This window comes from Podarcis filfolensis (assembly GCF_964270895.1).
Source record: "Podarcis filfolensis genome assembly, chromosome: Z".
NCBI lineage: Eukaryota > Metazoa > Chordata > Lepidosauria > Squamata > Lacertidae > Podarcis > Podarcis filfolensis.
In genome coordinates, this window is record NC_139617.1 from 34477022 (window position 1) to 34492421 (window position 15400).

Here is a 15400-nt window from a genome sequence, read left to right on the forward strand (position 1 = left end):
TCTTTTATTGCTGGAAATGATAGCGAAATAATTAAGAGAAGGAACTCAATAGAATAATTATAATTATAATAAAAAAAAACAGTTCTAGATTTAACAAACCTCAGAAGGTGGACTTTCCTACAATGCTGATTCTGAAGCAGGAAGTATGGAAAAACACAGAAAAGAAGGAAAGAAACTTCAACATCATAAACAGGTTTTTTTTATCTGTTTAAGTTACATCATATACACACTATGGCTCATCTACTTAATGGCCCTTGTTGCTTTTTACACAATTGCCATTGAGTTGCTCTCAGGAACATCTAAAAAAATAATTTGGCAAACATGAAAATAATCACTTTAAAAAAATCATCCTAGATTCGAAAGTGCATCGGCGTCCTTTAAACAGTGGGAGAGTCTGACTTGTTGGGAAAATGCCTGCAAACTGTGATGGTTGTACTACAAAGTCTCTGGGCTTCTCCCTGGGAAGATTAATCTACATTCCAGGAAACCCAAAGCGGACGGCGTTTCCTTGAGAAAAAACCTGCCCCGGTCAGGATAATACCTTGGGCAAAGATGCATTTCCAAATCTGTGTCTGCCTTGCAACAATAATACTGTACAGCAGGTGAGTGGGTTTGCACAAGACATAATCTGCAAGCAGACTGAGGGACCCTTCCCCTGGGATAAAAGCAAACCCCCCACCCTCGCCCAAAAATGTTGAAGATGAGGCAATGCAACACTCTTCTCCAGCCAGTTCCACTTGCCTGCTTTATGGTGGGCTGGAAAAAAAGCCTCTTTGCAGTAGCTGGATCTCTTTTGCCCACTACCTGGCCATATAATGCTGCCCCACTGACAAGCAGATAGGGCTCAGACGGATGTCCCCTATTTAGATCAGCAAGTGTAATACTTCTTGGTTATTATGGCAAGAGGCCCAGGTGTCCATTTGGTGGTGGTGGGTGGGATACAGTATGGCACAATGATGCTTGATGCACGAGCACCTCTCTGGAGTTGACAAGTGTTAGCAGTGAGTCATGGGGCAAGGTGCCCTCCGTGGCAAAACCGGAGAACTTCCGCAGCCGGCTCGAGTGTTGGAGACAGCACCTGTGTGCTGTTCCAGCACTTCTGATCTCCAACAGACAAGGCTGCAAGCATCCTGCAAAATAATACAAAAGGTCTGCTCCCTCCCACAAAAACCTGATCTTGCACTAAATTGCAAATACCCGTTTGTTTTCCATGTTTTGTTCTGCTTCCAGCTAGGAACAACAGAGGGTTTAAAATGCCTATGTGGGACACACAAATGCTCTACCTGCTGGAAATCTCTCCTGCTGCTGCCTATTTCCTCTGCAGTCTTAAGGGCTAGAAGCTAACGTCTGATTTCAAAACAGTGGAAGCTGAGGTGGCAGAGGAAGCTGTTGCCTGGTGCCCATTTCTGCAGGTACACAGAGCCAAACTTACGGGGATTGGTGTGCGTTCAGGATCTTTGCCTTCAGGGACCGTCTTCCATTCGGTGAGTGTGTGTGAGGAACCCAATGACAGGTGGAATGCCACATGCCATAGAAGATGTGGGGCACACATCCCTTTCACACAGAGCACCAGCAAGGCTTTCCAGGCCTTGCCACCTCCTCTACCGAAAAGTCAGGTTGGCGTTCTCTTACAAGCTGCAAGGGAAGATTGCTTAGCGGTGTGAGCAAGCTTGTCTTCCTGGGAGGCAGGAAATAGTCTTACCATTTGGGAACTGCTGTAAAAGCTTCTGAGAAACCCCATGATTTTCCACAGCAACACAAAAATAAAATAAAATAATAAAATAAAATAAAAACACACATCCGGGTCACCACGGTGTGCATTAAAGAAAGACACACATCTTTGTGTGTGTTGAACAATGAAAACAGCAACAACCCTGCGTTCAGACTTTATATTCACAATTCTGCTGCTAGGGCAGATCATTTTTCCATATCTCTGAGCTAAGTGCTCTTGTGGTGGGGTGAAAAGCAGCTCCCAGAGAAAGAGCCAGCGAAGCTCACGATTTTTCCTACCTTTGCTAGTGGTGGAAAAGGGAAGGGGTCCAGCCCCTTGCCCCATCCCACCACCCCTCTGTCTAGCAGCAGCAATCTGCTTCTGCATTTCTCCTAAGACACCATTCCCTTGCTTTCAAATGCATCCTCCGTGGTCACGAGGGCTAGAAACTGTGGCTCAAAAAAAGGAAAAAGTGAGATCCTCAGATGCTGCACACTTGAATGGCAGGATTGCAAGGTGAACAGAAGATGTATGACCTTGAATCTAAGGCTTCTCCCCCCCAAAGCAAAAAAATTTTAGAAAAGAAAAAGGCTTAATAGGCCACATTTTGCTAGCTTAGATGAGAGCCTACAAGTTGTACGTCAATTGTGTCCAAGACGATACTATGAAATCAACAAACAAGTGTCACTTTCCCACTTGCAGAAGATATGAATGGAGATATTCATTAAGGCCGCAACCCTAATCATGCCTACTAGGGAGTAAGCCCTAATTAACAGACAATGATGCGTACTCTCAAGTAGAAGTGCAAGTGACTGTCTGCTATAATTAGCCGTGCATTCTGTGCCTTGAGGGAGTGAAACTCTGAGCAATTTCAACTCTTGTGTCAGGAAAGGAAAGTTTTTTGGGGGGGGGCATATCCCTCAATTATCACCCATAATTTTTTTCTCTCTCTCCCCCCTCTCTCCCTGTGACACCCTCTCATCTGACCAAGCTTTCATAGTTCTTGGAGAAGCACAAGTCTGCTCCTTTCGGAAAAGGGAGTAATGCACTTTCCTGGTGCAAAAAGGCTTTCATCACAGCAGCGGAGGAAAAGCACCCGCGGCAGCCCCTGCGGAAGCAAAGAAAGCGACCCAGGCAGGCGAGCTAAATGTAAGTCATTGCACCTTTGGCATTCTTTTCCAAAAAGACTTCGACGTAGGAGGTTGGGACGTAACCTTCCTCGTCCTCGTTCCTCCGGATCCGCGTCCAGCCATCGCCTTTGTCCTCCTCGATGACGAACAGCGTTTCTCCTTCAGAGACTGAGATCGTCCCTTCGTTCTGACCTGAGAGACAGGGGATAAAAAAAACAAAGCAAAACCCCTGACAGATTAGGACTAGTGTTTCCCGCGGATTTCTCTTTCTCTTTCTCTCTCTCTCTCTTTCTTTTCTTTAAAACGATAAAAGCACCCACAACATTTACAGTGGTACCTCGCAAGACGAATGCCTCGTAAGACGAAAAACTCGCAAGGCGAAAGAGTTTTTCGTTTTTTGAGTTGCTTCGCAAGACGAATTTCCCTAATTCGGTGCGACCCCTTGGCCACATTCTGGAACTGCACCTGGCCACAGTGGGACCCCTTGGCCACAAACTGCACCTGGCCCTGAGGGATCTGGGACGTACCTTCAAAGGTATACAGAGCTTTGCACGTCCCGATCGTGGGAAGCGGTTCCTCATCGTCAAACTCATCGTCAAACTCCGGTGCCGGCACTTTCACCTCACTTTCCTGGCTCGGCTCCTCTGTGTAACTGCCATCTGGACTGCTCAACACAGGAAAAGAAACACAGCAACTATAGCGACAGGCTTGGAGGGCCAGGGAGGGAGGGTTAGGGTTAGGGCGATGCTGGTCTGCCAGCGTCATTATATAGCAGTCTTGGAAGTTGCCTTACACCAAGAAGGACAGCACAGGCCCATCCATCTCAGCATTGTTTGACACTGACTAGCAATGGCTCTTCAGATTTCAGCCCAAAGTAATCCCCAGCCGTATCTGAAGATGCCAGGGACGGAACCTGGAACCTTCTGCATGCAAAGCAGTTGCACTACCACTGAGCTACAGTGAGGCAAGATTCTAGTCCACATAGTTCAGAATAAAAGGTCAAATTGTACTGGAAGCTGCCTTGCACTTAGTGAGACTATTGATCCACCTGGCTCAGTGCTGCCTAACACTGATTGGCAGCAGTTCTCCATGGTTTCAGGAAAGAGTCTCTCCCCTGTTCTTCCTGGGGATCCTTCTGGGGATCAATGCTTCTAGGACCTTCCACATGCAAGGCTGCCGCCCTGTCATGTGTATGATCGACCTTTCCTAAATCGTATTTTGCAGGTCCAGTGGTACCTCGGGTTACATACGCTTCAGGTTACAGACGCTTCAAGTTACAGACTCTGCTAACCCAGAAATAGTACCTTGGGTTAAGAACTTTGCTTCAGGATGAGAACGGAAATTGTGCTCCAGCGGTGTGGCAGCAGCAGGAGGCCCCATTAGCTAAAGTGGTGCTTCAGGTTAAGAACAGTTTCAGGTTAGAACGGACCTCCAGAACGAATTAAGTTCTTAACCCGAGGTACCACTGTACATCATTTAGCAGAGCAGATAAAAGCAACACACAAAAATGTAATTCGCCTGGGAAAATCGCTTGCAAAAAACACATATACTGATTGAAACGGCATGGAACAATATGATTTATTAAGAAAAATCCCCAAGAAAATACCGATCCAATTTACAAAGAGCTTTTTTTCTTTTTAAAAAAAGAATCCAGAAATAGTTGAGGAATGAAAAACTCGGGAGGGCCGGTAATGACAGATATATTTGTCCACCCATCCCTTGTATAAAAATTGGCCAAGAAGCTCTTGCACTCTGCTGCTGCATTCCCATCTAGAGCCAGAGGGGGGAGCTGTGTAGTGAGAACCAGCACTGGCTGAAACAGCAGTAGCAGAAGCCAGAGAGGGAAGGGAATTGTATTGCTTGGGCAACAGATTCAGGGCAGGGTGTATGGAGAGAGAAAAAGAGGCCCAGAGTTCTCCTCCAAGGGCCACTAGCTGCTGGGAAGTTTTCCTGGGAGCTGTGAGAGTGAGCCGCTGTGCTCAGGATCATGTCTGCTTGATAACTGGTGGAAGTATAGTTCTTGAAGGAAGCTGGCTTGATGCCGTGAACATGATACACATGAGTTAAGGCACACACAGGGCTACTCTGTCCTACTAACCCATAAGAACATAAGGAGCGCCTGCTGGATCAGACCGCTGGCCTATCTAGCCAAGCACCCTGTTCTCACAGCAGCTGCTGACCAGGTGCCTGTGGGAAACCAGCAAGCAGGATTTGAGCACAAGAGCAGCACTCTCCCCTCCTGGGGTTCCAGCACCTGGTATCTGGAAGCAGGGGAGGCAGAACAGCAGAAGAGATGCTGCACCAGGCCAGTGGCCCACCGAATCCAGCATCCTATTCTCACAGTGGCCAGCCAGATGCCACAAAGGGAAATCCAGAACCCTTCCAACTACTGGTATTCATCACTGGCTCCAACCACGGAGGCAGAGCATAGCCATTGTGGCTAGCTGCCATTCTCCTCCAATAGGCTCTCTTACCTCTACTCTGGGACGCCTAATTTGTGCATGAGAAATGGAGGGGCAGAAAGGAAGGGATGGTATGTCTTTCATAGTGAACTGGCAAGGCTGGTTCATACCATCAGCTCAGGTTACTGGTCTAGCTAGCCTAGTGGCCAGTGGCTTTCTAAATGGACAGGCAGAGCCTCTACCCCAGTCTAGCTGTGTGGGAAATGGCAGAAATCGCGCCTGGATTCTCCCTGCGCATAAAAGCAAGCAATTGTTCATGAGATGAGTGTTTAGGTGTCTTTTGAGGTTCGAGGGATTCAAGGGTAGTGCAGGTACGAATTCTTAGCACAGAAGTAACCTGAGAGGGTCTCGAGCAAAAATGGCAGCTCAAGGTTGCTGAACGGGCACCGTGTAATACAGATACTGTACCTCTCACGATCCTGGGCGCAGTTGTTGACAGTCAAGGTGTTCTGAGGCTCATACATCCCGCTCTGGCGGCGTGCTGGCTCAGTACGTGCAGGCAACCGGCCTTCTACCTCAGCTAGCCAGCCCTGTGGTAGGAAAGGAGTGAAACTAAATCTCAGTCCACAAAGGGTTGGGGCCAGCTTAGCCTACATATTCCTAACACTCAGTTAAGGGTAAAATGTAAGTAATATAGTTGCTTTATAAGGTAAGAAAAGAACATCGTGGAAGGGTGGATGGGAAGTCAACGGAGGTAAGAGATTTGTTCTGGTGGTTGTTTAAAAGAATTTGTAAAATTTGAAAAGTTAATATAAAAAATGTTTTGTTTTGTTTTTTAAAGAAAGCCTGATAGTTAAGATCTTCTTCTAACAGGGCAGGGCAGAGATTGAAGGGGGAAGTGGCCTTTTTGTTGGTAGCATCTAGGCTGGATTCTGACCTCACTCATGGGCCAGGTGGGTGGGACTGACAGCAAGCACTGCTTTGCCATTTGCAAGAGCAGTTTGGATACTTGTGAATGGACATTTTCCTTATGCAGACACCCCAAAGCTTTCCATTTGCAAATGCCTGTCTACAGGTGCAGTTTGAATCCAAGCACCAACTAGAAACAGGCAGCTTCAAACAGGCTTCCTGACAGTGAACTGTTCCTTGGCATGCTGGTTTGGCAGGCAGCTGAATTAAAAACTCTTCCTAATAACAGAGGAACAAAGCAAACTGCCTTATACTCAGTCAGACCATTTGTGCTTCTAGCTCAGTACTGTCCACATTGACTCTCCAGGGTTTCAGACAGATGCTCTAGCCACTTTGCTAAGGCCCTCTCTCCAGTGGAAATCCCTCTTCTTGGATCATGGTTCCCCACTTCAAGAGGTGGGAATGCAATGGGTGGAAGAATGCCAGGCCCTAATGAGGCATTCCATTATGAGAGAGGAGGATGCCTCTTCTTGGATCAGGGGTCTGGTCACCCCTATACATTTGTTGGACTCCATCTCTCATCAGCCCCTGCAGCCAGCATGCCCAATGGTCCAGGGATGATGGGAGATGTAGTTCAGCAACGTCCGGGGGTCACTGGTTTCCCCATCGCTGTCCTAAAGTATCATTGTTCCCTTTGCTGTCTTCAAATTAAAAGCTGTTTCCCATACCTCGAATTTCTGGGCTTCCAGACGCAGCTTCTCCAGGTTCTGGGCCAGCTCGGCCAGCTTGAGATCCACACTGGCTGCGTCTCCCATCTGCGGGTTCTTGATGTAGACGTCTTTCATTTTCGTTAAGGCATCTCTGCAAGGAACAAGGAAAGCATATCAGGGGCTGGGAGGCTAGAGTGCGCCCCACCCCTCAAAAAACAAAAATTTAAAGAGCATATCTGCGTGAAACCCAGGGTGATGTGGTGATTAAGAGAGTGTCAGACTAGGACCTGGAAGACCAGGGTTGAAATCCTACCCCCACTTGGCCATGAAGCTCACTGGGTGACCTTGGGTCATAGTTACTGCCTCTCAGCCTAGCCCACCTCACAGGGTTGTTGTGGGGATTAAAAGAGGAGGGAGAGAACCATGTAGGCTACCTTGAACTCCTTGGAGAAAAAGGTGGAATGGAAATGCAATAAAAATAGCATGTAAGTAGATAATTAAATTGCACTCCCCCACACTCCAACACTACCAAAAGCTGGGATCATGAGGTGTTGCGAGATCCAGTCTGTTCAAGATATGCCCCAAAGATACATCTTTGCTAGCAGGTCATTTCCTATCTTATATTCCTCCTTACAACAGGTGCTCTGATCAGTGAATTATGGCCCTTTCTCTTAAAAATAAAGATAGATGCTAGTCCTCATGGTTCTGAATAAAAGGCTCAAAGAAACAGGAACACAGGAAGTTGACTTATACCGATTCAGGTAGGTAGCAGTGTTGGTCTGACGCAGTCAAAATATATATAAAAATAAAAAAATTGTCCAGTAGCACCTTAGAGACCAACTAAGTTTGTTCTGGGTATAAGCTTTTGTGTGCATGGTGTACGTGGATGGTGCATGGTGTACATGGTATCTGGAGAAGTGTGCACACAAAAGCTTATACCAAGAACAAACTTAGTTGGTCTCTAAGGTTCTACTGGACAATTTTATTTTTTTAAATATATATTTCGACTTATACCAAGTCAGACCATTGGCGGTCTATCCAGCTCAGCATTGTCTACACTGACTAGCAGCTGAGGCTCTCCAAGTTTTCAGGAAGGGGACATCCCCGGGCATACCTGGAGATGCCACCAGAGATTTAACCCAGGCTCTTCTGAATGCAAAGCAGAATCAGAGATGTATTTGGCTGGTCCTTTTCCTTCAACAACCTAGTGAGGTAGGTTAGGGCAAATGATAGCGACTGGCCTGGCTTTCTGGTTAAGTATGGGGACCTGGTACCTTTCTGAAATCTCCCAGCTTGCTCCTGGCTTGCTCGGGGGCAGAAATCCTGCTCGCACATTTCTACAGAGTGTGTGCTAGTGACCAGGGTGCAGGATGGGCATCTGAAGAAGGGAAGTTCCTGGAACAGAAGACCAAGCTGCCCAGACAGCCACGGCCTTCAAGGGCAGTCCTCGGCATTTTGTCCTGGGACCTCCTGAATGCAAGTCAAGTGCCACTGAGCCAGAAGTCCTTCTTTCTGTGTTCCTGCCAACCATACCTTTGATCCATTTCCTTTTGGATGTCCCTGTTCAGCTCGTCCACCTTTTGCTGCAGCTTCTTTCTTCTTTGTTCAGGGGGCAGATTGCTGAAGTCCTCTGGTCCGCCACCCTAGACATGCCAGAGTAGCAGTCAAAGAGGAGGGAGCAAGGTGGGGTGGGGGCAGAGGGAGAAAGAGACGTCTGTAAATTTTGGCCCATCAAGGAATATCCCAGTTTTTGGAGACCCAGAGGGTCTAAGGGGTGAAGGACAGCCCCTTGCAAGGGCTCTGTCAAGGATGGAAGTGATCAGGCATGTTCTTGCTATAGCCTAGCCTGATATTGATTTATATGGTGGTTCTGTTTAGGGCAAGAAAACAGAAACCCTCTCATGATGAGGCACTGCTCTAGTTTGGCATCAGAACAACAGCCCACTTAGCCCTGCCACTGGCTGGAGGCAGACAATTGTTGTTGTTTCTTTCGGAGAACGAAGGCAGTGTGACAGGGGCATTGTTCCCCACAGTGCACGCGGAGGGTGAGGAATCTCTGGTGTGTGGGCCGAATCTCTGGCCCTATGGTCGTCTCCAACTGGCCCACGGGACTCCTTGCAGGCCGTGACTCTCACTGACCCTGTGCCACCGCATTCTCCAGTCCTTCTGCTGGACTGGAGCAGGCCCCTGACCTGTAGGAATGCCTTTTGGGGGGGTTTGAGGGGGGTGATAACACCTCTTGATTTTACATACTTGCTTTTGCCTTCCTCAGCCTGGCAGCCTCTGGATGTTTTGGATTATAACTCCCAGTTCGTTTGGATGTACTTTTATTTAGATGTAAATAATCCACCAGCTCCTTTTCGACTAATTTGCCTGTCTATCCAGAGATAATCCAGGACAATATAGTTTTAAAAGATTTTTGTTCCTTCTTTTTTTGGAGGGTGCGTATGGAGACACTAGGGGGTTCCCCTGAGCCACCTGAAGGCCTGTTTTGGCTCCCGTCCTGTCATCCCTCACCACTTGAGTTTGCTATTAAAAGGACAGAGAGAAAGAAAATAATAATACTGGAGAGAGTAATCTGGAGAGACTAATCAGCTTCTTGAGAGGCAATCAGCAGTGGGTGCCTCTTCTGAGGTGATGCCATCGACGGCAGACGCATGGACCAGGGAAGCATGCTTTGCGTCAGAACTATTGGTTCATAGCCTATTTTAGTTCTACTCAGAGTAAACCCACTGAAATTAATAAACACGGCAAACTCGGCTCCATTCATTTTAGTGGGTCTGCTCTAAGTAATGCATAGCTGGCAATACTCCATCAGTTTCATTCATAAGCAAATTTAATTGCTTAATTGCTTAATCATACCAGTTTCAGTTGAGACAAATTTATTGGCAACTAAAGCTCATGGGATTAATCCACTAAGATGCCTTTATTCCAATTAATATTATTAAATGACCAGACTCTGGCCAAGCTGAAAAGGTCGTGAACAAGGTTAAAACCAGGGCATAAAATCCAATGAACAACCTCATAAATAGTTTGGTGATCAAAACCTTTGTATTCCCCAAGCTTATGGGTTCTCCAGCACCATATCTTGAAGCAAACCCCACCCTTTGTTATCTGATTCAGGATTTCAGATTAATATCTGTAAGAAACTTCATTCCACTATCACTACTAGTTTTGAAATTAAATGGCGTTAACGTTTTTAGTTGGGATCGATGGGGGTTTGATTACAAGGCGTTAGTTGTTCTGAGGTACGATTGTGTAAAGGCTGAAAAACGTAGTTTGCCACTGACCAATGAATATCAACACCCAGACATGGAACTGCTTTGTGGCCAGTCACTGGAATTATCAGAGCAGTGGTTGAAGCTGATCTCAGTGAAGAACAGACAAGGATCCCAAAAAATTCAGTATCAGGGCTGGCTGATCATTCCCCACACAATGGCCTGGGGGCTAGAAATACACGTTGGGATCAGGATCCATATGTGCTGCGTGTTCTTGAATCTAGACCAGTGGTTCCCGAGGTGTGCAGTACTGTCCCTGGTTGGGGGAACAGTGGGATTATCTAGGGAATGTGAAGAGGCAAAGGGGCAGAAGGGGCAGCTGGAGCTGGTGATTTAAGACTCCTGCTAAGCGACTTGCAACCAGACATTGGGAAACTGGTATCACTTCATCACTTAGTTGTACCTAAGACCCTTGCTAAATGATTACCAGACTTTGAAAAGCTGGTATCATTGAAAAAAGTTCATCTGCTGTGTTGAATTAATTAAACCAAACAGTTTTAACTGGATTTTGAATAAATGTGCAATTAATTATTATTGTATGTTGTGCGAACCACTATTCTGAATAATGCTTTTTATAGGGTAGGGGGCATGGGAATGAGGGCATGGAACCAAAGGAGGAGGGATGAAAAAGTTTGGGATCCATTGATCTAGACTTTCCACCTTAGGATCTTTGTGGCTTGACATAGAAAGTGTGAGATCTCTCTCTTTCACACACACACTACACCATTTGAATTATCTGGGTTCTTGTCTGTAATTTACTGAAGCACCAACACTTTCTTTTTTTTACTTTGACTGATACCAAATATCTTTGCAACCAAGGATAAATAAATATTTCATGCATTATATCAGATGCAGCAACAGATTAAAGCAGGAATCATCTTTACTTCATTTGATTTTATCATAGATAAATAATTATAATGCTATGTGATTGCTTGTCACACTGAAAATCATTCTATTTTGATAACCTAATGAAAAGTATTTTTTTTAAATCCTACTACATTTTTACAACCTCAGATTGTATTTTTTAAAACCGCACACCTAATAATTAAAGTACTAAACTACTAAAATTAAAGAGTTATTATTTTTAGCAGCTCAGTATAAGCATTAAAACCGGATCACCTCCATTAGATTCCAGACCTGCATATTCAGAGTTATCTGATAAAATATCAAAGCAAAACAACAACAAAAAAAACACACACAGAAAAGAGACAACAGAAAATCTGAGTTAATTTCAGGGGCGCTCGCTCAAGATGGGCTGCAACTGACGTGGACAAAAAATTGTGATTGCAAAACACAGACGCGAAAGAACATTTGCTGCGGTTGTGCTTACCAGCTTGAGAGAAAGCTTCATGTAAGAACGGAGAAGTAGAGGAGGAGAAAGAGAAAGAGGGGGAAAAAACACAAAGGTATATCAGAAGGAGTGGAACTTCGACCTGTTCCAACGTTATAATCAAATGATGCACGTCTATACACACAGTCACACACACTCCTCACACGGCTTGTGAAAATGGGACACTGCGTTTGTCGCACATCTGTGCAAAAGTTCACGAGAGCTGGGTAAGAAACGTTACCAACGGCCTGCAGACAATCAGATAAGTAATTTTTATTTTTTATTTTTTAAGTGCTTGACTTTTGGCTGCACACAGTGAAAAAGTGACTACATATTGCTTTTAGCTGTTTTGCTGAGAACAAGGGAAACGTCTATTGCCCGTTTCTAAAAGTGTTTGCCTCTTATTCTGGAGTGGATTGCTAAGCAATTCCTGCATTGGAGAGTTGGACTAGATGACACTTGAGGTCCCTTCCAATTCTATGATTCTAAATGCATTATCAGAGGGTGGAGTGGGAGCACAGGGAAGTGTCTCAAGTAAGGATGGACAAATTGGTGAATTTTAGGGTATCTTTGTTTCTCGTTTTTCCAAACTTAAGTTCAATGCTCCACAATTCTAGACCCGTTTGCAATTTTAAAAAAATGTCCTCGAGAAAATTAGTCTGCAAATTTCTCCTAATATATGGTTTTGGGAAAGCAAACTCCCCTAATATACACCTTTTCAAAGGGCAGCTCTTCCTAACATGATGCATTTTTTAATGTTTCTGCTTCTACAGTTATTAGAGGAGGGCCGTAGTTCAGTGGAAGAGCAGCTGCCTGGCATGCAGAAGGTCCCAGGTTTAATTTCTGGAACTTGCAGGTAGACAGATCAATGGTCTGGCTCTGGGTAAGGCAGCTTCCTATGTTCCTGTTTAAATCAGCCCTTAATTCAGAACGACGAGGACTAGAATCTTGTTTCCTTTTAGGTGAACCACTGTTGTGCATGCTTTGCATGTAGAAGGTCCCAGATTCAATCCCTTGACACCTGCAGTTAAAAGGATCAGCTAGGATAGAAACCTGCCTTAAACTTGGTCAGACCATTGGTCCATTTAGCTCAGTATCGTCTACACTGACCAGTAGTGACTCCCTTGGTTTTCAGACAGGAGCCTCTCCAAGATTTACCTGGAGATGCTGGGCACTGAACCTGGGACCTTCTGCATGCAAAGCATGTACTCTACCACTGCACAACAATGGCTCCCCTAAAACGAAGTAAGATTCTAGTCCTCACCGAGCTATGGCCCTGTCCCTCAAAACTATAGATACAGAAGCATGGGGCAGGCTTAGAGAGAGGACAAATCCACCAGTCCAGGAATTAGAACCTGGGTGGATCATGAAAGGACCATCAAATTGATTCGAAACACACAAAAGAACCAATCCCACCCCCCCCCCGAAATCTTGGGGAGGCAATGCCATTTTGATGGGCCTGTGCTGGAAACAATCCAGGGCCCTCTTTGCAGAAGCAGGGAGTGTCACGATCCCAACTCACCTGCTTGCTTCCTCCCTCTACTCCACCCCTGCCCCATAAAATTTTGGCAGACCTTTTAACACCCCACCCACCCAGCCAGAATGCTAGCATCCCTGTGAACTTCAGCAGAGCCACATATGACACAAGTCGAGAGGATTTCGTACATATTTTACAGACGGCAGTGGCGGTAACGAGAGAGGGGAGAAAACCGGCTTGCCTACAAAAAAAGCAGTCTACGTCAGATATAAGGCACAGGGATGCCAATGTTACGTGCGCCAACGGAAGAACGAGTTTCTAGAGGCAAGACTACCACAAGGCCAGACAATGGCCAGCCAACCAAACACTATCTATCATTTTGCTGTAAATCCAGCAAATGGGAAGCCACACAGCACAGAGCATGCCTATAGCTTTTTAAGGGACGGGAGGGATCAAGGTGAGGAGCTTTTCGACTGGGTCTCTTTCTAGATACTACAGCAACCAAGCGCCTAATGGAAAGCTCACCCAAGCCTTGTCAAATGGCCACAGAAGCAGCATGATTCGCTAACTGGTGAAAACGTGCTTCTCCCCCCTCCCTAAATGGGCAGCGAGGTAAACATATTAAGCCTCAAATGGCTCAGGGGGATGTTTTTTGTTTTCTGATCTTCTGAATCTATGGCATGTTTTAAAAACCAAAACTAGATTGCATAGAGCTTTTAAATGTTCCCCACACATTATCTTGTTGTAAATCTTTATGAAAACTCTGAAAGGGAATGGAGAATGATTATGCCCATATCACAGATGGGAAAATTGATGCTAAAGAGAGAGCGGCTTACAAATTTTAATCTGTTTCTAGTCTACTGTTATTTTAACTTTTCGAAAGACTTACAATTATGGTTGTCAATTTTTCTTAGTGATAATTTTATTGTTTTATCCTTTTTTTGTAAACCGCTGAAGTTTTTTTTAGAAAACAACAACAATCAAGATACTATATAGATTTTATATAGGTATATAGATTTTATGAAATAAAGAAATAATAAGCTCTCTGTGAGATTTGACCAAGGGGTCTTTCAGATTTGGAAGTCAGTGTCTTAGCTGTTATGATTCCCCAATTCCCAGGTTAAAAACAAAACTGTCTACATGTCAGGGCTCAATACAGTGTAGACCAGTGTTCTTTGAACTGAGGCTCGTAGTTGCTGGACCCCCATCATCCCTAGCCATTGGGCTAAGGTAGCGGTGGATGATGGAAGAGTAGTCTTACAACTTCTGGGAGTCCAAGTTCAAAGGACACTGATCTGGACAGAGCAGTGACTACTGAAATATATTGCAGAACGTTGTGATTCCTTGAAAGATCAACAGGAACCCACTGCTTAGACCAGAGATGAAGAATTTGGGACCCTTCAGATGTTGGACTACAACTCCCATCATCCCTAACCATTGGTCACAGTGACTGGAGCTGCAGGGAGTTGGAGTCCAACAACATCTGGAATAGAATAGAGAATATAATACTGGATCTTCAGAGTTCTGGGTTCAGATCACCAACCAGTCTAGATTTTCGCCCTGAGGCAAAAAAGCTACTAACTCCTTGTTTCAGATGATCACTGTTTATAAAATAGGCACAATGGTGGTCTAGTTACAATGTCGTGAAAAGAAGATCAGAAAAGGCAAGCTTATGTATCCTTCAAATCAAACAACATATATAGTATTTGGGCTGAGTATAGGCCACCCCAATCTGGCTTGTATAAAACCTGAGTGTGGCCTATAATCACACTCCCATCAGTAAAGAAGATGAGATTTAAGAGATCTCATTTTAAGGATGCAGCTTATATGGAGTGGGGGGCAGCTTATATTCGGACCAATATGGCATGTAGTAATTTCTGAGGCCTTGTTAAAAGGCTGCGCTATAGAAGTAATATGTGTCAATTTCATCTGTTCCTAATTTTCTGCTGCATTGGGTGGGCTTTGTTAATTAATTAGTTAAGCATACGTCCTTCCTTTCAACTCTGCCTTTCGACCAGTAGGCCCTACAACATTATTTAGGATGTCATTAAAAGAAACACCTTGAGATATTCACTCAGCCAATTTTGGAGACTCTGGAGCACAGGGAAGCTGATGAGGTGGTGATTACTAGTTAATTACATTTCTAGGAAATGTAAAAAAAAGAACAGAAGAGGGGGAAAGGAGTCAATCTTTTTCAGGCGCGCATCCTGGGGATGATTCTAAGGTAGCCATTTGCGGTGAGCAGATGGAGGAAGCCTAAGAGCCACAAGCGTCAATAACACACAAGAGCGCATGAAAAAGCCAGCAAGTTCTATGTGTTATTGGATAAGTCACAAACGATGACTCTCACTTACAACGGGCAAAACAGGCCTTACCCCGCCCCCCCCAACCCCAAGTCTCTGGTTTTGCCAATGCAACAGTTCCTTTTGAGAGCCTCGGACAAATCTCTCTGA

The 15400-nt window shown here is 45.2% G+C and overlaps 1 protein-coding gene across 29 annotated transcripts in view; it reads right to left on the minus strand.

Annotated features, from left to right (window-relative positions):
• The window catches only part of FNBP1 (formin binding protein 1), a 118403-nt gene that overhangs the window by 7256 nt on the left and 95747 nt on the right, over nt 1-15400 (minus strand). For 6 of the 29 annotated variants that reach the window (XM_083596365.1, XM_083596351.1, XM_083596363.1 and 3 more), the window contains 7 exons: nt 11471-11485; nt 11260-11295; nt 8396-8505; nt 6881-7013; nt 5712-5833; nt 3369-3508; nt 184-3033 (listed from right to left, as the gene is read on the minus strand). In XM_083596365.1, coding sequence (XP_083452491.1) covers nt 2855-3033; nt 3369-3508; nt 5712-5833; nt 6881-7013; nt 8396-8505; nt 11260-11295; nt 11471-11485 — 735 coding nt within the window. In that variant the 3' untranslated portion in view covers nt 184-2854. Of the gene's footprint in view, nt 1-99; nt 132-183; nt 3034-3368; nt 3509-5711; nt 5834-6880; nt 7014-8395; nt 8506-11259; nt 11296-11470; nt 11486-15400 lie in introns of those variants that run through there. The other 23 variants (XR_014543836.1, XR_014543839.1, XR_014543841.1 and 20 more) reach the window with 12 other exon arrangements.